This window comes from Aquarana catesbeiana, linkage group LG05 (assembly GCF_042186555.1).
Source record: "Aquarana catesbeiana isolate 2022-GZ linkage group LG05, ASM4218655v1, whole genome shotgun sequence".
NCBI lineage: Eukaryota > Metazoa > Chordata > Amphibia > Anura > Ranidae > Aquarana > Aquarana catesbeiana.
This window is the reverse complement of record NC_133328.1, coordinates 585,904,000-585,930,975: the sequence shown is the minus strand read 5'-3', so window position 1 is coordinate 585,930,975 and position 26,976 is coordinate 585,904,000. Positions and strand designations below refer to the sequence as shown.

The 26,976-nt window shown below is 39.5% G+C and overlaps 1 protein-coding gene across 3 annotated transcripts in view; it reads right to left on the bottom strand.

Annotated features, from left to right (window-relative positions):
• Window positions 1–26,976, bottom strand: part of ZFPM2 (zinc finger protein, FOG family member 2) — a 575,810-nt gene that overhangs the window by 17,251 nt on the left and 531,583 nt on the right. For all 3 annotated transcript variants that reach the window (XM_073632142.1, XM_073632140.1, XM_073632141.1), the window contains one exon: window positions 2,871–3,077. In XM_073632142.1, coding sequence (XP_073488243.1) covers window positions 2,871–3,077 — 207 coding nt within the window. The remainder of the gene's footprint in view (window positions 1–2,870; window positions 3,078–26,976) is intronic.

Sequence of the window (26,976 nt, the reverse complement as noted above, 5' to 3'; positions counted from 1 at the left end):
GGACACTACTGAGACCACAAACTATTTTTGAAGGTCCGGCATACCCGGAGGAAAGGACGGGAGAAGATGTCAGCCCTCTCAGGGGTGACCGGGCACAGCTGGGAGGGCTTGGTTCTAAGGTGAGTATTTCATGATGTGCTAATTTGCGATGCATACTAGCGCATTATGCCTTTGTCTGGCAAGGTTTTTTTTCCAGCGGTTTGCTACTGCTTTAAAGCCTACTGAATTATTATTATTATTATACAGGATTTATATAGTTCCAACAGTTTGTACAGCACTTTACAATATAAAAGGAGACAGTACAATTACAATGGAATATACTACCAGAGAGTTAAGACTGACATGCTCATAAGGGCTTACAATCTAATACTGAGTCTGATTGCTGCTGATTATACAAAATTTAGAAGATAGGCAAATTAAGTGGATTTTATGACCTTTATGACTATGTAAATGTTTTTTGGACAGCATTTGCTGTCGATTGATTTTACTTTTGTTCTAAGAAAAAACTATAACCTATAACAGACATTTTATATGTTTATATATAAATAGTTTTATAAACCACTATTAACTTGTAATATTGTTTTTGTATATATTTTTTTGAGCATCTATTTTTGCCTTATCAATGCCCCCAATGCTATTTATCAGCATAAACTGGATTTACCAGGAAACTCTGCTGAGAAAACTACAAAGACTGCCCCTTCTGAATATTCTAATGGTCTGGTCTTTATAGTGATGCATTCATTGGCTGCTATACTTTAGTGTTTTTTTGGAAACCTGTGCTATGTATGTGTGTACAGTATGTCTAGTAAGAAACATTTTAGTACTAAGATTTAGTAAGGAACTTGCAGGGGTGTATTTGTAAATACCTCTCCTGCACAGGAAGGGTTCCCATGTCTCCAGTTCACACAAAAGGGAGTCTTTAGCAATTCTTTAAATTGGAGCTATAGGAAAAATTAAGAAATTAAATATAAGATGCGGGGGAGGGGGGTTTACTAAAACTGGAGAGTGCAACATCTGGTGCAGTTCTGCATAGAAACTAATCAGCTTCCAGGTTTTTTGTCAAAGCTTAATTGAACAAGCTGAAGTTAGAAGCTGTGTATATATTATAAAAATACAGGGATGTGATGTATCTTCCTCAGGGGGTAGATCCGCCTGAGGAAGATACGTCACATCCCTGTATCGACACACGTTGGGGAGGGGACAGGACGATGCTGGAGACAGCTGGTCTGGCTCAAGAAGGAGAGACATATGATCTCACACAATTCCATCGTTTTTGCCTTCTATAGAGTGGTGCACCGAAACATCTATCCCATGTGAGTACCCCGCACTGGGGCTTGTGTTTAATAAATATTTATACTAAAACGGTATTACACTATCCAGACTCTTTTTTTATCTCACATGTATATGGAGACAACGTTATTGGGCAGCCCAGGATCACAAGATTCACAGAAGTCAGAGGTGGTTCATATGCATGTTTTGACTGAACTTAAATGTGAGGTCACACGCTCTGAGGTGATTACCTAGAGAGGGGCACCAGTGTGTGAACACATCAACACGTTTGGATCACCACAATAAGAATCAACTATATGATTTGTTATGGACTTTTTGGTTTAATTATGTCGGGCTGACTTATGAGATTTACTGCCAGTGCATCACATTCACGCACTATAGCACTTTATTCCACTATTTGTCACGTTTTATATTTATGTTATGGTATCCTCAGTGTATGGAAGTTGTGATTTAATCATGTCTGTTTGATTCACATGAATAGCACGTTATTGCATTATTGTCACTTTATCCAGTTATTACCATATACGTATTGTTTACAGTTTAAGATTTCATAATATATACACTGGTTTTGCACAAATTTATGGGACGTGATCAATGCCAGCATCTGTCCCTATAGTAGCATTTTTATGAGTGGTAGCTCGCAAGATTTCTTTATTTTGAAATTAGAAGCTGATTGGCCACCATGCACAGCTGTACCAGATTTTGCACTCTCCAGATTTAGTAAATAAACACCTATCTGTTATCCAGCAATGTCGGCACCCGAGCCGATTCTTCAATCGGCTTCTGGTGCAGGTGCCGGCATCTTCACTAAGGTAAGCTTGCTGTGAAGTCTTCAAGCTTCACAGTTGTTTTCCTACTGTGCATGCGCAAATCGCATTGCACTTTCTGAATAGTCCCACTGTCTGTTGGGACCTGTGAGTGTCCCAGAAGGCAGCGGGGTGGGGGGGAAGGAGGGGGGGCTGGACATACCCATAGATTGCCGCGGCGATCTCACCTGGAAGTGCGAGTAGGTACCTGTCAAAACCAGGTACCCCCTCCCCCCAAAAAAGTGCCAAATGTGGCACTGGAGGGGGGGGAGGGTACGAACGCGCGAGCTTCCCCTTTTGGGTGGAGCTCCGCTTTAATGTCTATAAAAAAGTTTTATTCACACAATAACACAAATTAAAAAAAAAAAAAACTGAAGCAAACAGACTAGGCTAAGTAGGCCAAGTAGCACCCATGAACATAATTGTTTCCTGATCTGAAACTGAAAATTTCCCTGCAAGGTGAACATATTCCATTTTTACTAAATTAACCCCAAAGTGTAGGTTATGGGTGGCTTAAGAAACACAAAAAATTACAATAAAAACAAAAAACCCATACATTATTAATGGTTTGCAGTATCTAAAAAAATAGTAAATAGAAGTTTTCCAACTCTTTACATGCCCAATTATTTGGCTTAAAATTAGCAGAAGAGGCATTTATTTAATTCTGTATGCATAAAATTGAGTTTACATTCATTTAATTTCCTCTATATGATACATTGTATTTAAAACATATGTCAGAGTTTCCAAAGAATCAGCGCATCACATGCCACTTACTGTTGACAATGGCTGTAGGCAAGATAGAAGCCATAGCTGCTTGTTGAGGAAGGAGCTGTATGGAGTCCAACAAGCGCGCTGGATACATCCCCTCCGCAAGAGTCATTTGAGTGGCAGCTTGTAGCCTTGAGTCAAAATCCACAACAAAGGCAATTAACTCCTCGCCCTCAGCAATAGACTTGGTGGTTGTACACCACAGTTGTCCCCCTGTAAGCACAAACGAAGGAGTGTACTGTTAGTGGCTAAATAACTCTCAAAATGTCAAACAAGAGCAAGGCACCAAATTGCTAAAATCTTCAGGTTGAACACATTTCAGAATGACTTTCACCCAGGAGACGAGAAACTAAAAATCTTAACAGCTTTCAGAAATGTTTAGGTGATAAAAGTTTATGAAGCTGGTAATTCAATGGGGTTGATTTATTAAAGGCAAATAGGCTCTTCACTTTGTAAGTGAAGTTTCACTGTGTTGGGGGATTTTTCTCGGAACTTAGTGAATGAATGAAGCTCTGCTGATTTCCAGCAATTAACCACTTCACCACCAGGAGGTTTTACCCCCTTCCTGACCACCAGGAGGTTTTACCCCCTTCATGACCAGAGCTCTTTTTGCTATTAAGCACTGTGCTACTTTAACCACTTCCCGGCCGCCTACTGCAGATGTACTGTGGCAGGTCGGCTCTATTGTATTTGTACGTAGTTTCGTGCAATAGCCACTGGGGCATGCCAGTCAGCAGGTCCAGCAGACCTGATGTCCGCCGGCCACCCGTAATGGTTCCCCAGAGAGATAGAACGGCGATCTGCCTATGTAAGTAAGGCAGATTGCCTTTCTGACAGGGGAGAAGATGGAGATCTTGTATTTCTGCTAAGCAGGAACACCCATCTCTGTCTTCACCCAGTCAGAGAAACTCCCACGCAGTTAGAAAGAACCCCCTAGGGACACACTTAACCCTTTGATCACTCCTGGTGTTAATCCCTTCCCTGCCAGTGTGATTAGTACAGTAACAGTACATATTTTTAGCAATGATCACTGTGATAATGTCATTGGTCCCCAAAAAAGACAGTTTGGTGTCCGATTTGTCCGCTGCAATGTTGCAGTCCCGCTAAAAATCGCTGATTACCGACATTACTAGTAAAAAAAATGCCATAAAAATATTCCATAGTTTGTAGACGCTATAACTTTTGCGCAAACCAATCAATATACGTTTACTGGGATTCTTTTTACCAAAAATATGTAGCAGAATACACATTGGCCTAAATTGATGAAGAAATTAGATTTTTTAAAATTTTTTTTATTGGATATGTATTATAGCAGAAAGTAAAAAATATATTTTTTTCTTCAAAATTGTTGCTCTTATTTTTATATAGCGCAAAAAATAAAAACCGCAGAGGTGAACAAATATCACCAAAAGAAAGCTCTATTTGTGGGAAAAAAGGACATCAATTTTATTTGTGTACAGCTTCGCAGGACCACTCAATTGTCAGTTAAAGTAACGCAGTGCAGTATCGCAAAAAAATGGCCTGGTCATTAAAGGGGTAAAACCCTCCTGGGCTGAAGTGGTTAACTGGCAATTGTGTGGTCATGCAACACTTTACACAAATTAAATGTATACAATTTTTTTTTCACACAAATAGAGCTAATTTTTTGGGGATATTTAATCAACACTGGGCTTTTCATCATTACTATATAAACAAAAAAATACCTATTTTTTTTATTTTAAAAACACGTTTTTCTTAGTCTATGTTGAAAAATTTTGCAAACAAATAATCCTTTTTCATAAATTTTGGCTAAAATGTAGTCTGCTACATGGTTGATAAATATAACCCAACTCTGTGTGTATTATTTAGACTGTTTGAAAGTTATATAGAAAGTTATATAGTCTACAAACTATGGTTTACTGTATTTAAACATTGATCCTCCTTGATGGTACTCCTCTCTTGAGGCCCATAAATACCAGGACAGTACAAATATCTCCCAAATGACCCCATTTTGGAAAGTAGACTGTCCAAGGTATTTAGTAAGAAGCATGGTACATTTTTTAAAGTTGTAATTTTTTTGGCACTTTTTTTGGAAAATGAAGAAATAAAAGAAAATGTATTTTTGTATTCACAACTTTTTTTTGTATTTTTTTAACTCTTAGCAGTGCAGTATAGCATCATGATATAACTGGTGTGGTGGTGACAGTACCAGTACGTCGTGGTGCCTGCAGCTATCGCTTGCTTGCAGCAATAATACTGTGGGCGGGTAGCAAGTGGTTATTCATGTGCAAGTAAATATGCTATTTATTAACTTTTTCTAGCACACAATTCGGTATTGTTTGCCAGGACACCGTATTCACTAAACTATTGGGAAAAATTGCAACTGCCCTTGCAAACTGAATAACCTATTTGCCTTTAGTAAATCAACCCCATTGTATCTCTAAAAATGATTGTGCCTAAGGTGGTATCCCACCTTCATGTGTCTTAAGGTGCGTGTAGACATTTGTTGCTCCCAAATGCTGCTTTTTCCATTTAAATGCACCACTGGGAAGCTGCCAAACTGCATTTGGTGTCAAATGTAGGAAAACAATGCCTTTTTTCCCAAGCCCTTAGGTAACTCTACCAATATATCAACCTGCCTAACCTTTCTATTCCCCTGAAGAAATAACATTTGATACATGGTGCTTCTATGGTATGGTATGGTATTTGAAGAGCATATTGGACTTTCTAGGCTTTTAGCAATTGCTGCTCACTTTTTGACTGTCCCTGTATAAGTGAAATGTATACATAGTACATAAGCAGAGGGAGGAACGGAGAGGGATTGGTTGTGTCACTCTTCTGATTGAGCACCATAGATTTTATTTCAAAATGCACATATAGTAGTCCACCTTTACATATGTGCACTGTCACTCTTATTTAAGGTGGTTAAGTTCTGAACAATAATGGCTTGTAAGTGCTCTCAGGTATAGCATATACTTTTATTTTCTATCCCTCATTTTTATGTTTATCAGTTTAATGTAATTACTTGTTGTTGAAATGAGTTGATCTAGTTTTTTTCTGTAAACAAGAATACCTGCATTGCTCAGGACCTCTGCAGCTTGGACCAAAAGTAATCTTTAAATCTATTCTTAAATAGCAACACTTATTTTTCAAAATGGCTCAAAAATAAAAATTCTTAATTACGGATACCATTTCTTCTGTTCATTTACTTCCACCTCTTTTAATTACTCAGTTGGGAAAAAAAACACTTTGATTCATTGCAGAGGAATTCCGAATTTGTGAAATATTGCCAACAAATGTTAGAAGTACACTTACCAACCTCAGTTCCTAACTTATGTAATAAATAAAACTCATAATAACTCCAGAGAGTTTTGTCATTTGAATTCGCACTATACATCATCACTTTGTCATTGTACTAGACAATGGTACAATTTTAAAATAACAAACAGTAAAAATGGTAGAATACTTAAAATGGAAAAAGGACATTTTGCAGAAACTAAACTTTGGCTTACAGTACACCAACAACCATCAAATTCTAGTTCTGTAAATTATTCTAATAGCTGAAGTCTTTTTAACTATTTCTGCCTACACCTCAACTTTCATAATTTAGAAGCTGATAAGATGGCAAATTGGTAACAGTTTACAGCAGCTATTCTCAACCAGGGTTCGTGGAATTCTAGGGTCCCTCAGAGGTTAATACAGGTTCCTTGAGCTGTGGCTGATTGACCTCCCATTTGATGGTGCTTGCATAGCTGCAGGATCAATGCCACTTATTTGGCAGAACCAGCAGCACGATACCAATTATCATTTTAGCTGTCTGTAAGGTTGGTATTTTGACCACCTCGGTAAGGGGCATGTTTGCCCTTGCCCCCCAATGAATTGGTTTTAGTAAGCGTTCCCCGAGACCTGAAAATTGTTTTCAGAAGTTCCTCTGGGGAAAAAAGGTTGAGAAGGCTGGTTTAGAGAAAGAATTTGGGGGCAAAAACATGTTCTATTTTACAAGCCCTGAAATACCCCTATCTTCAGTCAGACGGAAACAGAGAGGAGTTGATTTGCACAAAAACAAGGTTTTTTTTGTTTCATAACTCTAATAGCAGAAAAAAAAAAAAAAAAAAAAAAAAAATATATATATATATATATATATATATATATATATATATATATATATATATATATATATATATATATATATATATATATATTTAATGTATATCACAGAAAACAAAAATGTGGCCTGATTACAAGACTAGCTCTGTTTGCAATAATAATAAAGACTGTTTGTACTATGTTATTGTTATGAACCAACTCGCTTGTCTGTACCTAAACTTGTTTTTGTAAAATTTTCAAGAAAAACTGTTTGAAATGAAAAGAATCTTCTGCCTGGAGCAATATTCCTCCATTAGGCTTATACTAAGCAACACAGTCAGAGTATCTGCATGGGTGGCTCCTTTCACACAAGGCTTCTGATCAAGTCCGCCAGTCAGTTTTTCAAGTGGACCTGACAGGAGACTCTATTCAGCTCTATGGGCAGGCGGATGTGAACCGACTTGTATCAGCTTATATCTGCCCACCTCCAAGTCTATCCAAGTCCCAAGAAAATGGAAAAGGACTCATAATTTATGAGTAACTCAGAAAATCAGGCAAGCTAAAGACAAGTCACCCTATTATATAAGATATAAAAGTGTAACTTCAGGAAAAACTCTTTATAGAAAGTTAAAACGAGTATATTTTCTGTGTTGACTGTCAACGAGTTTGTCATTTTGGCCAACTATTCCTATGATACACACACCCCTGATCAGTCAGTAATATCATACTGCTACTTTCTTATTTTAAATTATTGTTTCTTGGGTCTGCTTCCAGCTCGTTGGACAGAGGTGATGATGATGATTTTATGTCCAATGAGAAGGCTGAAGTCAGAGTGTTTGACACATTGCTTGAAGAAGATGCATTGCTTAATCAGGAGCTCCATGTGTGTAAATCACAAAATTGGCTGCGCAGAATTACAAATCATTTAGCAGGTAAAATAGTAAATAGATATGTTTTAGAGCTGTGCATTCAGGGTTTGCCCTAAGTTCCACTTTAATGTCTTTAAAAACAGTTTTATTATGGAGAGATATGCTCCTAATTATCGCTTGGAATAATCAAGTGCAATGGAGTTGATTTACGAAAGGCAAATAGACTGTGCAATTTGCAGTTGCACTCTGAAAGAACGGTTGCTCCGAAGCTTAGTAATTGAGGTTAAGCTTCACTTTGCAAAAAATACCCAATCACGCGCAAGGAAAAAAAATAAATACATTTTTGCTTGCACTTGATTGGATGATGGAAGTCAGCAGAGCTTCTGCTCATTTACTAAGCTCTGAAGCAACTGCACTTGCAGAGAGCACAGTCTACTTGCCTTTAGTAAATCAACCTCAAATGTCATCTGCCACTCTCTTTTGGAAGTGCTCATTATCATCCACACTGATTTTATAGCCTTTTGGTAATCTCTGTGAAAGCTTTTCCACTCCTTCTATTCTCTACACTGAAATGGGTTGGATCATAGTGGTGCGCCATCAATCTGTCTTTAGAGTGGTGGGGTCTCAATGCCTGCCTAGTCTGTTCTAGGACGGGCACATATCTCCCTTCTTGCGGATCTCAGGGCAACATTCATCTGTCTACAGAAAGTCTTTTTGAGCCAACTCTATTATATTTTTGTTTTTGCGCATCATAAACAAACCCTTTATCAGCAATTTGCACAGGAGGATCATCTCACTTATATAACTTAATTATGGTGATCACAGCCCATGCATAAACAGACCTGAAGTCTTCTGCATTCTAATGATGTTTTATTCATGTCCCTAAACACCGATCCATTTAAAGATTAATATTCCAATTTATTTTCAAAGAAAATGCAATGTTTAAAAGTGGAAACAACTTTAAGAGCTAAAACTCCAAATTAGGCTGTTTTTTTTTTTTTTTTTTTATCTCATTCCTTAACTGCGAATGATGGCATCCTCATGGGACTGTGCATTAAAAAAAAAAAAAAAACTAGATTATGTCTGATGTATTAATGAGTTGAAGGGAAGAACTAATTTGTTTAACTTGTTTAGACACAAAAAACAAATCACTTAAATGGTGTTATCTTTAATTCCAGACCAAGGTATAAATTCATATCTGTTTTGGCTGGGATCATATCCTTTACTGCCGAGTTTACATTTCTTGGTGGATGGGGTGTATGGATGCTGTATTCGCTATGCAAGTGAAAAGTGTATCCATTTTGATAAGTAATATTGCAGTGTTTATCATAACAGATAAATGCCTTTTCAACTTCACTTCATTTTTCTCCACAAAGAGATTACAGTTTTAAAACAACTTATTACAGGAATCTGCTTGCTGAGATAAGAACAGATGATAGTCTATAGTTAAATTGCCAAAAAAAAAGAAATACATATATGGACATTGTTTAGCTGGAATTACTAAATAATTAATTCTGCATATCTGATTGGTTTCTCGGATGAGAGAGGCAATTTGTTGCAAAAACAGCATTTTCCTAAATAAATTAGGGTTTCTGTTCCATTATGAACCAAGCAATGCATTCTGATTTATTGATCTCAAGCTAAAATTTGAACCAGATGTAGGTACATAAAAATAAAAAAAAAATGAGTCATAAATATTATTAAAAAGTGTGCATAAAGAATATTTTAAACTTTTAGATAAAGCAGTATAAATATCTAAACATTTACTTATTTTAACCTCCCTGGCGGTATGATTATTTAAGATTTTTGATGCTCGAATCGGTACAATTCTTTTGCATAGAAATTTTATATTGTAGGCCTGTAATTCTTAGGAATAACACACTTAAATCTGTCCAAACAAGAGTCTAGTAGACATCCCGGGTATGATAAAGTTTGAAACACAAAATCATAAATTATAATATCATAAATAACTATAAATAATTATAACAAATAATAATACAATAATAATAAAAAATATTCAATAATGTAATCAGATCAAAAACACTGAAATTTGCTTAGTTGCAGAATTGTCGCTGTCACTACTTTCAGAGTTTGATGACGGATCTCCCCACAAATCACTATCGCTCAATTCTGCAAGTGATTTATTATCGCTTATTTATTATCGCTGTTTTCTAGCTGGTCTAAAACCGCTTTTGATGTAAAGGGACGGTTTTGGTTGCTATGGACAATCTCCAGTTGCCAGGTAGAAAGAACAGTATTTATAATATAAAACTGCATGCAGGGCACTGGAGAAACCACTAGGGACAAAAGGGATGTGAAATAATTACATACAGTAATGTAATCTGTAAGATTACAGTGTACTGTATGTATTGTGTGATTTTCACTTTTTGAATTTGGCGCCGTTCTCCGTCCGTGCGTCGCAACACTCGCAGGGAATGGAGCTCGGCTCTGTGAAGAATCGAGCGGAGACACAGCCGCCGCACACAGCGGGGAGACATCGCAGGATCCTGGGGGCAAGGTAAGTAAGCTGTACCTGGATCCTGCGATGCGATCCCGAGTGTGGCTCGGGGTTACCGCTTTTGGTACTGAAAATACCAAGCCACACTCGGGAATACCATCAGGGAGGTTAAATCTGAACTCCAGGGAAATTTTTAAAAAACTACCCTTGCAGTGGGGCACCTCCCATTCTGCAAGGGTTAAATGCTCCTTTCTGCCCACAGTACCATTAAAAGAAGTTTTTTTTCTTCCACAAATAAAAAGCAGTTTTACTTTCCTTATCCCTTGCTCCCCCCACAACCAGCACTTTCCTTTCTTGACGAAAGGGGTTGGCAGGCACTTGGCATCCTCACTTACAATGCATGACTGCTGGTCCTGCATTGTACATGATGATGTCAGAGTATGACCAACAAACAGGGCACTGAAGAGAAGCAGCTTCAGGGGACTGGTTGCATGAAGAGGAGAAACCTACAGGAGCGAGGAATAAGGGAAGTATAAGTGTACTATTTGAGACACAATAGTCAGAAATGTTGTACAGTGACTGGACAGTGGAGCTCCAGATGCAGCAGGCATAATTTTTTTTCTTTCTTTTTTTTCTTTTTAAGGGCATCCCTGTCTAGCTCAGGTAAACATGGGCACAACTTCAAGTTGTGTTCTGTTTATGGGAGATTGCAAAGGAACGTGAGCCTTGTAGCCTGTTCCATGGCATAACACACTGTGGTGAGCCAAGAGAATAGTGGTCCTTATCAAACATAGTGAAGAACTTGTGAAAACAGCTCCCACATTTTTTTTTCCTTTTAAGACTTTTCTTGCCCAACTCAAGCAAACATGAGCAGGGGCAGCAATGCAAACTGGGTAAAAATATTACCAGCTTGGAAGAATGCTGCAAGAGGGGTCCAACTGAATCTTTTTTGGCTGCCACATTTGGTAGGAGACTCATTTCAATCACCCTTCAGTCCTTACTGACCTTCTCCTATGATTCTTTCTCCAGGAACAAAGGCGGAAGAACAGGCAGAAGCAAAATCTGAGCGTACAATCTTAAGGCCACAGGATGCCTGCCCTTCCTGAAAGTGGTCCTCCAAATCAAATCATTATCCCACCACCTTCAGTAACATGCTTACCATACCATGTTTTCCTTTCCTCAGTTGCTGGGGCAAAAGAAAAAAATGTCCCCAAGCCAACCACAAGCCCAGAACCTAAATGTATGCATAGCAAAGCTACTAGGCATTTCGACTGCTTCCATACCAGCTCTTGTACACAACCCCTTTCCTCCAATTAATGGCTTGGGTGATCCCACATTAACATATTTCCACCTGCCAACCCTTTTTTATGTGTTTTATTCTTATTAAACATTATTTACCAATTAACTTTTGTAATCATTTTTATTAAGATTTTTTTTTTTTTTTTGTCATAAGGCCATCCCTACCATGATCAAGCAAATATGGGCAGGGACAACAAGACTTTTAACTAAAAAATGGACTACTAGGTGTCCAGAATTTACTACTGGCTGGGGGGTGGACCAATATGCTTTTGAAGTAACAACCTGCCTGTCATGTCAGAGAGGGCTTTCAGTGCAGCAGTAGAATTTGTGACTGAGTGGCAGGCTTTTATTAAAATGAATCAGGTCTCGATCAGAGGGGACCATCAAACCTGCCGAGAATGTTAATGATGAAATCAATACAATTCTATTATATCCATTTAACTATTAAAAAACTAAAAACGTTTCGTTCTTGTTCTTGCTGTTACTGCCAACACTCTGCCTTGGCCATTTCTTCCTTCTCTTTTCATATAAAAAAAAGAAAAAAAAAACCCTTAAAAGAGAAATATTGCCAACGCTTTTTTGGCTATACTTCTCCAATGGATCACAGGAGTACAATTTGTTCTGCACTCTTTCCACCTGTTTTCAGCTGACAGTCACTGCTCTCTGCTCAGAGTGGAGGTGAGAACTAAGTGATCAGCGGTGTTTACTTGCTCAGTTCTCAGTGCAGAGGGACAGATGCAGCATCGGAGCGAGGATGAATTCACCTAGGTGAGTATAAAGTTTTTTTTTGTTAGCCCCACACTTCACTTTTAATATAGAAAAAAAAAAAACTGTCCAGCGTTTAAAACCTCTATCCTATCTTCCATAGTTTCGTCCATAGTCTTTTTGGTCTGAAGTATAAACCTATGTAACTGCTCAAAATATCCTACTACACTAAATCATTTATTTAATATATACATTTTTGCTTTAAAAAAAAGTCAGTATAAAGTAGTAGTGTAGTGTAATGTAGTGTTGGAAATAAGGCACTTGACCACCAATTATTTTTTGAATTTTTAATCTTCAAGGCCTGTTTAACTGTGGGGTGTGGCAGAATTTATCACTCTTCCCATAACTCCCTACAGTCCTGGATTCTAATGCCGCGTACACACGGGCGGACTTTACGGCAGACTTTGTCCGGCGGACTTTTCAACGGACTTTCCGAATGAGCGGACTTGCCTACATATAATCAACCAAAGTCCGACGGATTATCACAAGACTTTTAGACACTCGCCTCGAAATTCTATCACAAGTAGAATACAAGTTCACTTTTTATAAACTCAACATGCTCCAGATCTCTACTTGCCCCTTTTGCTCCCTACCCCCCTTCTTAACACCCAAAGCCCCCTAAACTGTAAACTATAACCCCCACTGACTCATACAGATACTGACTGTACTTCAGTCTCACCAACATAAGGTCTTGCTTGATCCTACTTAGTTCCAAATGAACCTACAGGCCGGGTCACTTCTCTCACTTTGTTCGACTTGACATTGAAGTGATTGATTTCCTGATGTACAACGGTATACCTATACTATGCAATTCTTTATTGTTTTACCAATGTTATTGATTTCTGTACTTGCATATCCTTTTTTCAATAAAAGAAAATTACCTGTAAAAAAAAAAAAAAGTCAGACGGATTCGTACGTGATGACATACGACCGGACTAAAACAAGGAAGTTGATAGCCAGTAGCCAATAGCTGCCCTAGCGTCGTTTTTTGTCCGTCGGACTAGCATACAGACGAGTGGACTTTTCGACCGGACTCGAGTCCGTCTAAAAGATTTGTAACGTTTCATTTTTAGGTCGGTTGAACTTTTGGGGAAAAAAAGTCTGCTGGAGCCCACACAGATCGAATTGTCCGACGGACTTTGGTCCGCAGGACCAAGTATGCCGTAAAGTCCTCGTGTGTACACGGCATTAGGGACCGTCTGAGGATTTTAACAAAAGCCCTGCATCCCCAGATCCAGGGACTGTTTGAGGATTTTAACACAAATCTGTAAGGCCAACTGGTGGCCAGATGCTATAATGCACCCAGCGTTGACTCCTTTGCTGTTCTGACAGGCAGATTGATCTATAGTGGATAGATACAGTGGGTAAAATAAGTATTTGATCCCCTGCAGCTTTTGAAGAGTTTGCCCACTTACAAAGAAATTAATGGTCTATATATTTTTTTATCATTGGTGTATTTTAAATGATAGAGACAGAAAATCAACCAAAAATCCAGAAACAACACATGATGCAAATATCATAATAATATAATGTTATTATATGAGTTGCAGTTCAGTGAGCAAAATAAGTATTTGATCCCCAAGCAAAACATGACTTAGTACTTGGTGGGGAAACCCTTGTTGGCAAGCACAGGTAAGTCGTTTCTTGTAGTTGGTTACCAGGTTTGCACACAACTCAGGAGGGATTTTTGTCCACCCTTCTTTACAGATCTTCTCTAAATCCTGAAGGTTTCTTGACTGTTGCTTGGCAACTCAAAGTTTCAGCTCCCTTCTTAAATTTTCTATAGGATTAAGGTCCGGAGACTGGTTAGGCCACTCCATGACCTTAATGTGCTTCTTCTTGAGCCACCCCTTTGTTGCCTTGGCGGTATGTTTTGGGTCATCGTCATGCTGGAAGACCTATCTACGACCCATCTTCAGTGTTCTGACTGAGGAATGAAGGTTCTCTTCAAAGATTTTACAATACATGGCCCCGTCCATTGGCACCTCAATGCGTAAAAGTCGGCCTGTACCTTTAGCAGAGTAACAGCCCCAAAACATAATGTTTCCACCTCCATGCTTGACTGTAGGGATGGTTTTTCTTAGGGTCATAGCATTTTTCTTCCTCCAAACATGGCAAGGTAATGCCAAAGAGCTTAATTTTGGTCTCATCTGCTCACATCACTTACTTACAATCCTTCTCTGAATCATTCGGGTGTTCACTGGAAAATTTCAGATGGGCCTGTACATGTGCCTTCTTGAGGAAGGGGACCTTGCGGGCGCTGCAGGATTTCAATCCATGGTGGCATATTGTGTTACCAATGGTTTGTTTGGTGACTGTGGTCCCAAATGCCTTGAGATCATTCACAAGCTCCTCCCATGTAGTTTTGAGCTGATCCTCCACTTTTCTCATGATCATTACCCCATGAGGCGAATTCTTGCATGGTGCTCTAGACCGAGGGTGATTGATGGTTATTGTGTATTTCTTCTATTTGCGAATAATCACTCCAACAGTTGTCTCCTTCTCACCAAGCTTCTTGCTGATAGTTTTGTAGCCCATTCCAGCCTTGTGCATGTCTTCAATCTTGTCCCTGACGTCCTTTGACAGCTCTTTGGTCTTGCCCATGATGGTTAGTTTGAATGGAAGAAAGAGATTCTGTGGACAGGTGTCTTTTATACACATAACGAGTTGTCATTAGGAGCAGCTTCTAAAATTGACAGGACTAATCTGTGTACCACATGAGCACATACTGTAGCCAGTCTGTGGGAGCCAGAATTATTTTTGGTTTGTTAGGGGATTAAATACCTATTTTACTCAATGAACTGCAACTCAATTTATAACATTTGCATTATGTGTTTTTTTTCTGGATTGTTGGTTGATATTCTGTCTATATTGTTTAAAATACACCTATGATAAAATTATAGACCCTTCATTTCTTTGTAAGTGGGTAGACTTACAAAATCTGCAGGGGATCAAATAATTACTTTCCCCACTGTAAGTAGTCTATTGAACACCAATGGCCCACATTGAGACCCTATGCTAACCTCGCCATCCATTTCTGCTTCTCTCTCTCTCCACTGAACATCAGTACTAGTAAACCCATCTATCTTCATAGGAACTTGAGCCAGCAGCTTTAAAAGTTGTAAAATGCAAGTGTTGGAGTAAGAATTCTGGCAAATACATTACTGGGGAATGTTTATTTTATGGTGCTCAGCGTGTTAAACTAAAAAAAATGCTGAAGGTTTCATACTATTTAAATTTGGAAAGATTTTAAACTAGGATAAAGATCTTTATTTTAGCCATGTGACTAAAATTTTGAGATTCCATTGGATCAAGCTGGAAAGCACAGTCACGACTTAATAAAGATCCTTATCCTGGTGTGTTAGTTTTGTGAATTGATCACATTTTTTAAAGTGCTGAGTAGTGTAAACCACAGGAGAACAAGAGATGCCTATCATAGGATATCTATTAATATTTAGTCACATTCTAATTGTTCTGCAAGGTTGAAGATGTTTCACCACTCATCTAAGCAGCTTTTTCGGATAAGACAACTATCTTATAATTTCAGATTTAATCATTTACTTTTTCTTCTTTATTCAAAACTTTAGACAAAGAAGTTCCCGGGTTTCTGAAATCTTTGGCTTGCTATTTCCCTGTCCTGTTAATAATCATGATCCTTAACCAAACAGATCTGCTTCCCTACAGGAAGTGTCTGAGCGTTGCTCATAATTACTGTCAAAGCCATACTGAAGTATCCTGTGAGTTGTGATAACAAAGCATGAAATCATGGCTGAGACTTGATTACATTTTGGAAAATGTGCGCTTCTCCTGCAAGGATTGAGGGGTTTTAAATATCTATTCTCGCCGCCAAAAATGTTCACTCATACTTTTCATTATTTTAAATAAATCATCTTCTGTGCAATGTCACAGAGCCCTTTTGCTGATAAACTCTAATTAAGATTAAGACAAGGCTTTTGGAAAGAATCCCATCATTAGCAAGCATGATAAACAGAAAAATACTCCCAGCTTGTCAACTAGAGGCAATTCGGGAGTCGTAACATGGCTATCTGTTTCTAGGCAACGGAGATGACAAAGCTTCAATTATCTTGCATTATGCGGACATACCTTAAGTAAGCTAAATGCTGTTTTTGTATACAAGCATTTCATTTTCTGGATTACAAGCACAGGTGTTCTGCCTTTTAATGACTTTCTAATTCTTAAAATTTTGACCTTGCCAGGAATCACGGTGGACACTTCGAGAACTTGACGCTGTTTTAAACAAGTTGTAAAACAGTTTCACCATAATTAATCGGTCACATTGTTATTTAGGTCAGGGCCCATGTGGGCCTGGAGCAGTTGGTGGGTCTACTTTTACAAAAATATTGGGGTTGATTTACTAAAACTGGAGAGTGCAAAATCTGGTGCATCTCTGCATAGAAACCAATCAGCTTCCAGTTGTTTCTTTTTGTCAAAGCTTAAAGTGGTTCTAAACGCTGAAGGTCTTTTTATCTTAATGCATGCTATGCATAAGATAAAAAGCCTTCTGTGTGCAACAGCCCTCCTCAGCTCCCCTAATACTTACCTGAGCCCCTTCTTGATCCAGCGATGTCCACGAGTTCCTCGGCCATCCGAGACTCTCCCTCCTTATTGGCTGAGACACAGCAGCGGCATCATTGACTCCCACTGATGTCAGTCAAAGTCAGTTAGCCAGTGAGGAGAGAGGGGACAGGGCCGAACCAAAGCTCTGTGTCTGAATGGATATACAGATCTGCAGCCCGGCATGGGTGCCCCCATAGCAAGCTGCATGCTGTGGGGGCACTCAACAGGGGGGAGGGGCCAGGAGCACCAAGGAGGGACCCGAGAAGAGGAGGATCTGGGCTGATCTGTGCAAAACCAACTGCACAGAGCAGGTAAGTATAACATGTTTGTTATCTTTATAAAAAAAATAGATTTTACAATCACTTTAAATGAACAGCCTGAAGTTAGAAGCTGATTGGCTACCGTGCTGCACCAGATGTTACACAATTTAGGTTATTCAACCCCGTAGTGTATTTTCAGGTAGTGCATGTTTTAGGTGTTATTGCAATGCAGTAAATCCCAGTTAAAGTTTCCTATTATTTTCCTATTATTTTCCTATTATTGTAGCTAGATATATTGAATGTGCAGCAAAAAGGTACATAGCAAATGATTTACTGTTATGGCTCGTACACACGATCCGAATATCGTACGAAAGCGGTCATCCGAGGAAGGATCGTACGATATTCGGATCGTGTGTACACTACTTTCGACAGTCGATCGCGACCGTTCATCCGATATTATTCGATCGGACATACACGAAAATTTTCCTCGTACAATTCCAAATCGTACAATTTTCGTTTAGTCAGTATAGTTGTCGTCCGAAAATACAATACAAATACATTACAACACATGACATCACTTCCTATTTTTTTTTGTCTGTCGTACGAGAATTTATTCAGCTATTCAATTTCTACTTGCAACTATAGCGAGAACGGTCGTACGATTGGTCGTACGATATTCGGAACGTGTGTACGAGGCATTAGGCTCTCACGGTTGGTCAGAGGGCAGTAAAAACAGGGAGTTGTTTTACCACCAACAAGCAGGCATGGTTCAGCTCGGGGCTGTACGCATTGCCATGGCCGTGATGCTTTGCATTGCAGCATGGCAATTATAATGCTACATGTAAAGTTTAACAAGCATTACCACACAATAAACATTTCCGAATAGGTGAATGGAGCCACACTGCAACCGTGAGCCAAACATAAAAAGGTGGCATTAGGGGGCTGCAGTATTGCCTCCTGCACACCTGCTAACCTCCTTTCATTGCCTTCTGAAACCTGATCCACAGAAGATCACTTTTCAGGGGGGTGGTAAATAATACCACAAATGTGAAAGGAGCCTTGTGCTTCTAAATTTCTCCCCAGAGCCAGCCCTAAATCCAAGGCACAGGAAACAGAGAAGAACCATTGCTATCTGCGTGGAAGCAGCAGGCTCTCTTCAGCAGTCTGACACGCCTCCTGCTGAGTCAGAGCTAAAGCTTTCCAATCAGCAAGAACCATGAGCTAATTGGAGGGCTGTAGCTCTGACTCAACAGGGGATGTGGTGGACAGAGAGACCACTAATTCCTCCTCTGTTGCCTGTGCCTTGGATTGTGGGCTTGAGCCATGTTCTTTTTTTGCTGCACATTCAATATACCTAGCTAAAGTATAGGAATCTTAAGTTGGGCTTTAAAGTATTTATTTTACATTTTGATTGCATGCTCTTCCATGTTATTGTAACTGTATTCATTTCCAACCTTCCTACTCCCAGCTATTTATTAGTTCTCTAAAAAAAAAATGTTTTGAAGACCCTCATTTATGAACCTGCTGTCACATGACCATCAGTGGTGCTTCATTCAGTAGTGGGTACAGTAAATTGAAAGTTGCCCCTGCTTGGGATGAGACATCATGACAAAGCTACTATAATGCCCCGTACACACGGTCGGATTTTCCGATGGAAAATGTCCGATCGGAGCGTGTTGTCGGAAATTCCGACCGTGTGTGGGCTCCATCGGACATTTTCCATCGGATTTTACGACACACAAAGTTTGAGAGCAGGATATAAAATTTTCCGACAACAAAATCCGTTGTCGGAAATTCCGATCGTGTGTACACAAATCCGACAGACAAAGTGCCACGCATGTTCAGAATAAATAAAGAGATGAAAGCTATTGGCTACTGCCCCGTTTATAGTCCCGACGTACGTGTTTTACGTCACCGCGTTTAGAACGATCGGATTTTCCGACAACTTTGTGTGACCGTGTGTATGCAAGACAAGTTTGAGCCAACATCCGTCGGAAAAAATCCATGGATTTTGTTGTCGGAATGTCCGATCAATGTCCGATCGTGTGTACGGGGCATAAGACTAAAAGACCTGGTGAGAACTGTCTGATGAACAATTTTGACAACCAATGGGCAGTTTCCACATCAATATAATTTATAAGCTTTAAACAGCGCATAGATGAGTCTTTTTTTTTTTCACTTAACCAGGGGGTTCAAAACAAAAAAAAAATGATTCCACACATTCGATATGGATGGAGGAATACTCGCCGCTGAGCTATTGTTTTCTGATGGTGGGGAGACTTCCCCACCCTCATAATAGACCAATCAGTGCTGTCGGTTATAGCCATTGGTGCTGGATCAACCGGGCCCATACACAGATCAAGATTTGGCCAGTCCCTGATGAACCAGCCAAATTTCGGTCCATGTATGGCCGGCTTTAACCACTTGCTGACCACCCTATAACAGTTTCACTGCTACAGGGCGGCAGCTTTGAGCTGGATCCCATATGTATATATATATATATATATATATATATATATATATATATATATATATATATATATATATATATGTGATCCCGCCCTTCCGCCTACAGGGGGAGCGTGCGCCACTGGCGGGCCACTTCTGCTGTTATTATTCACAGCAGAAGCCGATCTGCGGGTGCCGGAACTAGATGTCCACCGGCACCCATCAATCATTGGGCAGAGACTCAGAGCAGAGCTCGGCCTATGTAAACAATGCAGAGTTCTGGGACCAAAATCCATCTCTTCCCCTAGTAAAATCAGCACATACAGTACACAAAAACACCGGCTAGGCACACCCTAGATGTTTAACCCCTTTCCAGCCGGTGTCATTAGTACAGAGTAAGTGTTTATTTTTAGCACTGGTCACTGTATTCGTGTCACTGGTTACCACAGAGTGTCAAAAGTGTTAGTTGATGTCCGATTGTCCAAAGCAATATTGCAGTCCTGCTATAAGTCACTGATCGCTGCCATTACTAGTATATAAAAAAATAAAAAAAATCCATAAATAGTAGACACAATAACCTTCATCTAAACCAATCAATATACGTTTATTGTGATTTTTTTTTTTTTACCAAAAACATGTAGCAGAATACATATTGGCCTAAATTTATAAAGAAATTAGATTTTATAGCAGAAAGTAATTTTTTTTTTTTTTTCAAAATTGTCAGATTTTTTTGTTTATAGAGCAAAAAATAGAAAACACAGAGGTGATCAAATACCACCAAAAGAAAGCCCTATTTGTGGGGAAAAAAATGACACAAATTTTCTTTGGGTACATGCTTGACCGCGCGATTGTCAGTTAAAGTAACGCAAAGCCGTATCGCAAAAAGTGGCCTGGTGATGAAGGGGGGTAAACGTTCCGAAGGTCAAGTGGTTAACTACCCTGTTTCCCCGAAAATAAGACCTAGCGTGATTGTCGGTCTTGGCTGCAATATAAGCCCTACCCCCCAAATAAGCCCTACCCTGTTTCCCTGAAAATAAGCCCTACCCTGAAAATAAGACCTACAAGGACTTTAACTAGGGCTTATTTGGGGGGTAGGGCTTATATTGCAGCCATCACCGACAATCACGCTAGGTCTTATTTTCGGGGAAACAGGGTATAGAGATTTGTAGATTAGACACTAGAGGAATCTGCTCACCACTCAGTTCAATGGCTTTCTCTTGAGACATAAGCCTCGCGGGAAGTGCATTGTTTCCAGTGAGTCACCTGACCCTCAGACTTGTATTGCGAAAAGCAAGATTACAGCAAAATCGTTTGAGTCATAGATTGATTATCTTTTTTTTTTATTTTATTTTTTATAATTTGTATTATTGTTATTATTATTGTTTACCATCCATGGAGTCTCAATCCTCCTGTTGCAATTGTAGCCTATGACAAATTACCACAACCATTGTTGATTCTTTATTTGTTGGAGCTCCTAATGTAAATAAAAATGATCCGGCTGAGACAACTAAAATATTTTTAAAGGGTTAGTTTGCTCAAATGTGATATATTAGTAATTGGTGGAGTCTGGTGGCAAACAAATGGCCCCTGCCCCCATCTATAACTGGCCTTCACAGCAAAGGGGTACATGGAAGGGCAACGCATGCAACACAAAACCAGAGAAAATTCCCATCTCAACTTACCGACCAGTCAGCTTACCAACCGAATTAGCCTATCTAACAGTATGCGTTAAAAACAGGAGTTTAGTTAGCACACATTTGCAAACGCATGCGTAAGCTGCAGGACCCCTTCACGGCACCCTGTATTACCCGCAGTCCTAACCCTTGTAAATTTATCAGAGTCTCCAAGAGTGGGAGCACATGCATTCTAATGGAGAGATAGAGGGCAGGTGGGCCTGGAGGTAGCCCAGTTCTCCTTAACCATTTGTCGACCGCCACATACCGATAAACAATGACACAATGGCAGCGGTGGGCAAATGGGCGTACCTGTACGTCCCCTTTAGTTGGCGGAGCTAGCAGGCACCTGCAGCATGATTTTGCCCACGGGTCCCGTGGACTCAATGCTTGCCCGTTCTGCCTAGAGACATGACAGAGATCACTGCTCCCTGTCATCGGGAGCAGTGACCGCTGTCATGTCAGTGGTAGCCCATCCCCCCCACAGTTAGAATCACTCCCTAGGACACACTTAACCCCTTGATCGCCCCCTAGTATTTAACCCCTTCCCTGCCAGTGTCACTTACACAGTAATCAGTGCATTTTTATAGCACTGATCGCTGTATAAATGACAATGGTCCCAAAATAGTGTCAAAAGTGTCCGATGTGTCCGCCATAATGTCACAGTCACGATAAAAATCGCAGATTGTCGCCATTACTAATAAAAAAATAATAATAATAATAAAAATGCCATAAAACTATCCCCTATTTTGTAGACGCTATAACTTTTCTGCAAACCAATCAATATATGCTTATTGTGATTTTTTTTGCCCAAAAATATGTAGAAGAATACATATCGGCCTAAACTGAGGAAAAAAGTTGGGGTTTTTTTTATATATTTTTGGGGGATATTTATTATAGCAATAATTAAAAAATAATGCTTTTTTTTTCAAAATTGTCGCTTTTTTTTATTTATAGAAAAAGAAAACAAAAGAAGGCTCTATTTGTGGGAAAAAGGACATCAATTTTATTTGGGTACAGCGTTGTGCAATTGTCAGTTAAAGTAACGCAAAAATAATGGCCTGGTCGTGAAGAGGGGGTAAACCTTCCGGAGCTGAAGAGGTTAAAATAAATTTAAAAAAAAGAGGAATATAAGAACTTGTCAGCTGGTATTTGCCTATCATCTGACATCTACCAAATACTAAGATATCAGTTTTGCCTATACCGGCGATTTAAGATTCTTACGAAAGTGGCGCTAGGAACGATTACAGTTCTGATCAGAAACAAAACGATTGACTTTGCTTGGGGCGTTAATGTCTACAACAGATCACATGACTGCTGCATACAAAGACGCCACTCAATGTATACATCTTATGCCAGGAACGCAGGTTTAAAAACATTCCTGGCACAGCTACACACAGAGCGCCCGACAGCACGGTTTTAATAGATACAGCATTTACGTCAGGAATTAAGCAGACAAGATATAAAAGACAAAGCTAACTTCAGACCAAGACAAATTAAAATCTGAACTCCTGACCCTGCAGGCTGGGAACCGAGAAATACGCCTGTCTTTCCCCGAGTTGGTTTCAGTGGTCTTTGAATTCCTGCAAATTGCAGAAAGTTGAGCAAAGCCGCAACTAGCTGAGTAGAAAATTAAACTGATGCAAATATAACTAATGGCTCTATTTTTACCATTCTGAAACAAAGTGATTATCGCTCAGCATGATGGCGTGTAAGTGCCATACAGCATGCTGGCAGTGTGCAATACACATGTTTTAATTAGGCTTAACTGAAGTTTTCTGAAACACAACAATGTTTTCATCTAAGCTCTGCTCTCGTTAACATACTAGTCATTTTCCTTTTGCTTTTAACTCCTTTTTTCATTTTCTAGAAGTTTAAAAAGAAACGCACATGCTTGTACATACTACACACGGGGAAACATATGCATGCAAAGAAACCCATATATTGTTATGGACATGGGCTTTTCAGCATAATTTGGTTGTTTGTACGGCTTTATTTACTAAACTTGAGGCTCACTGGAGGAAAATGCTTTCAAGGATCTTTAATAAGACTCAGGGCCACTCATTACAATTAGAAGAAAAGAGGTTTAACCTTAAACTACATAGAGGGTTCTTTACTGTAAGAGCGGTAAGGATGTGGAATTCCCTTCCACAGGCGGTGGTCTCAGCGGGGAGTATCGATAGCTTCAAGAAACTATTAGATAATCACCTGAATGACCGCAACATACAGGGATATACAATGTAATACTGACACATAATCACACACATAGGTTGGACTTGGTGGACTTGTGTCTTTTTTCAACCTCACCTACTATGTAACTATGTAACTATGTAGCTGCAATATCAGAATGATGCTTATTTATTTCAGGTACTTAGATAGTGCTGTCAATTTACTCAGCGCTTTACATATACATTGTACATTCACATCAGTCCCTGCCCTCAAGGAGCTTACAATTTAAAGTCCCTAACTCACATTCATACATACTAGGGACAATTTAGTCGGGATTTATTTATTGTGTGTGCACATATCTGTATCAACACAGGGAAATATTGTCTTTGTAGATCATAATTTAAAGTGTTACTAAACCCACAGCAGCAGTATCCATGCGTCCGGCCCCCTATCCCAATGGGTTTTTTCGTTTATTTTTGAAGCACGTGATTAGAGTCTGATGCTCTAATAGGCTTCAAAAAAGGATGGGCCCGAGTCCACCAACTTGTGTGACAATAGCGAATGAATATTCGCTATTGTCACACTGATAATGCCAACAATGCAGGGGGGTGCCCTGACCGACCGGGGATCAGGGCTGTGGCTGCATTGTTTGCCACCCCCCTAAAATATACCACCAGCCGCCACTGCAACAGTAAAATCACTCTGTATATGCAGTAATTACTCACCATGGAACCTAAGGGGTTAATCCTCTGCATTATGTAAAAAGGCTGTTTGATTCTGTCTATTCTCTGATCCTTCCCTTTTTTCACAGTCCCCAATCCATTTCCTGATAGGACAGAGCCTTGGGGACACTCTGCACATGCTCAGTTTGGTGTGTATTGCTAGTGTTTTTTTTTTTCTTGGGAGGGTCCATGTGATCAGCACAGGGCCAAATTAGCACTGTCCAGACAGAGTGTCAGGAGTCCTGCAGCCTGATAGGACAGTCATAGGAGAATGAAAACTCCTCCTACAAGCTTTAACCAGACAGTGATAGAAGTCACAAGACTGCTATATACTGCTGATGAGAAAATGCATTTAGCAGTTTATATTTACTAAAACAATTGCATTTCCACGTTCTGTGTATTGTGGGAGACCAGATATAGTGAAGGCAGGGTCCTGGGTTTAGTAACACTTCAAAGTAGTATTACACCCTCAACAATTTTAGGTTAACACATTCAGTTCAATAAAATAAAACATTTCCCAGTAAACTATTGCTACCCCCAGCACTTACAGTTTATAACTTTCAATGCTGTTGGCTCCTGATCTCTTAGTGCTGCTTCCATGAACTTCTAGTCTTCACAGGAAAGAGTTAACAGTAGAAACGCAGGGAGTTGCCTTGCCATCCTATACTGTGGGGCTGTATGTTTCTATTGATGTACACACTAGGGAGACACAACTCTAGGCCCTGTATGCAATGGTGGCTCTATAGGATGCTGCAAGGAAAAGGAGCCACTATGAAACAGGAAATCTGGAGCAATGATCATGGCAGCAGCCTAAACTGAAACATAGGTAAGGATTGAAATGTAAAGAAGCTGCATACTAAGTAATTGATTAAAGAGGTTGTAGATCTCCCTTTACACTTTGTACCTGTAGGTAAGCCTAGAATAAGGCTTACCTATAGGTACTGTAAATATCCCCTAAATGTGCGCCATTTAGGAGATACTTACAGTATACTGCTCCGATGATGTCATTGGCGCATGCGCTCTGAATAAACGGGCACCCATGCCGCTTCTTCAGTAGCGAGTGCCGTGACCGCTATAGTATGGCTTCTATGAATGGAGAAGGTGGGCATAGTTGGGCACTCTTGATGAGTGCCTGTCACAGGCCCATTGGCTTTTTTAACTACTGAACTAGAAGATTACAATCCTGGGGTAAGAGGGAGATTGATGGAGGAAGATTTCAAACAATACAGGAGCCAGCAACACAAGGGACACATTGCATCAATAGTAAGTAATGTCCTTATTTTTATTTTTTCTGACCACACTTAAGCTTTAAGGAAGAATAGCACTCAGACGAGATGTTTTTGGAATTTGTTTAGCATGAAATCTTTAATAAGCCTATGTAAATAAAAGTATTCAGTGAACCAGCGATACCACTGGATAATTCAAAATGAACATATGATGACATTCATAATGGTACCTTCAGTAAAAAGAAAAAAAAAAAAAAAAAAAAAGCACACGTCAAAATGATCAGTAGATAAAGCAGTATTCTTGGTAGTCGCCCAGCAAAACTCTCCATAAAGAATGCTGCAGAGCCTGCTCCCAATCCCTCCTCATGGTCTTGAGGCCCACCTTGCTCCTTTTTGAGCTTCTTGATTGCTCAGGGATTTCGGGACGGGTATTGGCAAATGATCACCAGATTAATGCCTGGGACAAACAATAAAATTATCGGACGAATGATCGTCCATTTTTTTTTTTTTTGCATGCTAATCTCATACCGAAAATGAAAAGTTTACTAAAGTTACAAAAACTTGTATGACAGAAAAAAGAATTCGGAAGTGATGTAATGTGTTGTAGTGTATTTTTGAATGACAACTCTACTGATTAAACGAAAATCGTACGATCTGGAATTGTACTTGTCCGTTCGGATAATATCGGATGAACTGTCATGATTGGCTCTCGAATGCTCTGTACTAACCATCAGAATATCATACGATTGCTTCGATAGCAGTATTTTTCATACGATTTTCTGATTGTGTGTATGGGACTTTACTCACTGATCTCCTCTAGGCTGAATGAACCTGGAAACACAAAATTATGAGTGCTTCCAGGTTTGAGACTCTCAGATCTTAGTTGTAGAAGCTGTGCAAGTTGCAGATCAGGGACTCTCTGTTTGTGATCAGTGTGGGGGATGGCAGGCACTGAGGAAAGAGGGTCCAGTATGGGGCACCAACCATTCTGCACCGGTGTGATAAGTACCAGAATGAGGGGGCAAGCACCAACATTTTCGGTGCTGCACTCCCCCCACAATTCTAAAGGGTGTCCATGAAACTATTTATTAATTCCCCACAATGAACGTTGAAAAGCGAAGTTGAGATTCTATACAGACCAAAAGAAAAAAAAATTACTAGTATATCTAAAGTGCAAAGATATTTTCAAACATTTTGTGAAGTTAATTAAAAGTATATTATAATGGGTGTTGGTCAAATCTACAACCTGATCTTTCATGTCACATTTTCATTATTTTTTGACTTGATCCAAGGTTCTTTAATGACAGATTGCAAAACATGCTGGGTTTTCTAATAAGAAAGCCCAGTACCGACTATGTACTTGTTTATTGAGTCCTTTTGTCTAATTAAATATACATATATTTGTATACCAGCTAGCAGCCAGGGAGGGGCAGACTCTCCTTTGACACATTCAGCTGTGTGTGTTAAGAATAGACCTATATAACAGCAGATCAATCTAACCAGGCTATTCACAACATAACAGTAAATCACTGCACAAACATCTCCTGTCCTGTGTAACAGCTTCTTCCACCTCATTTGCT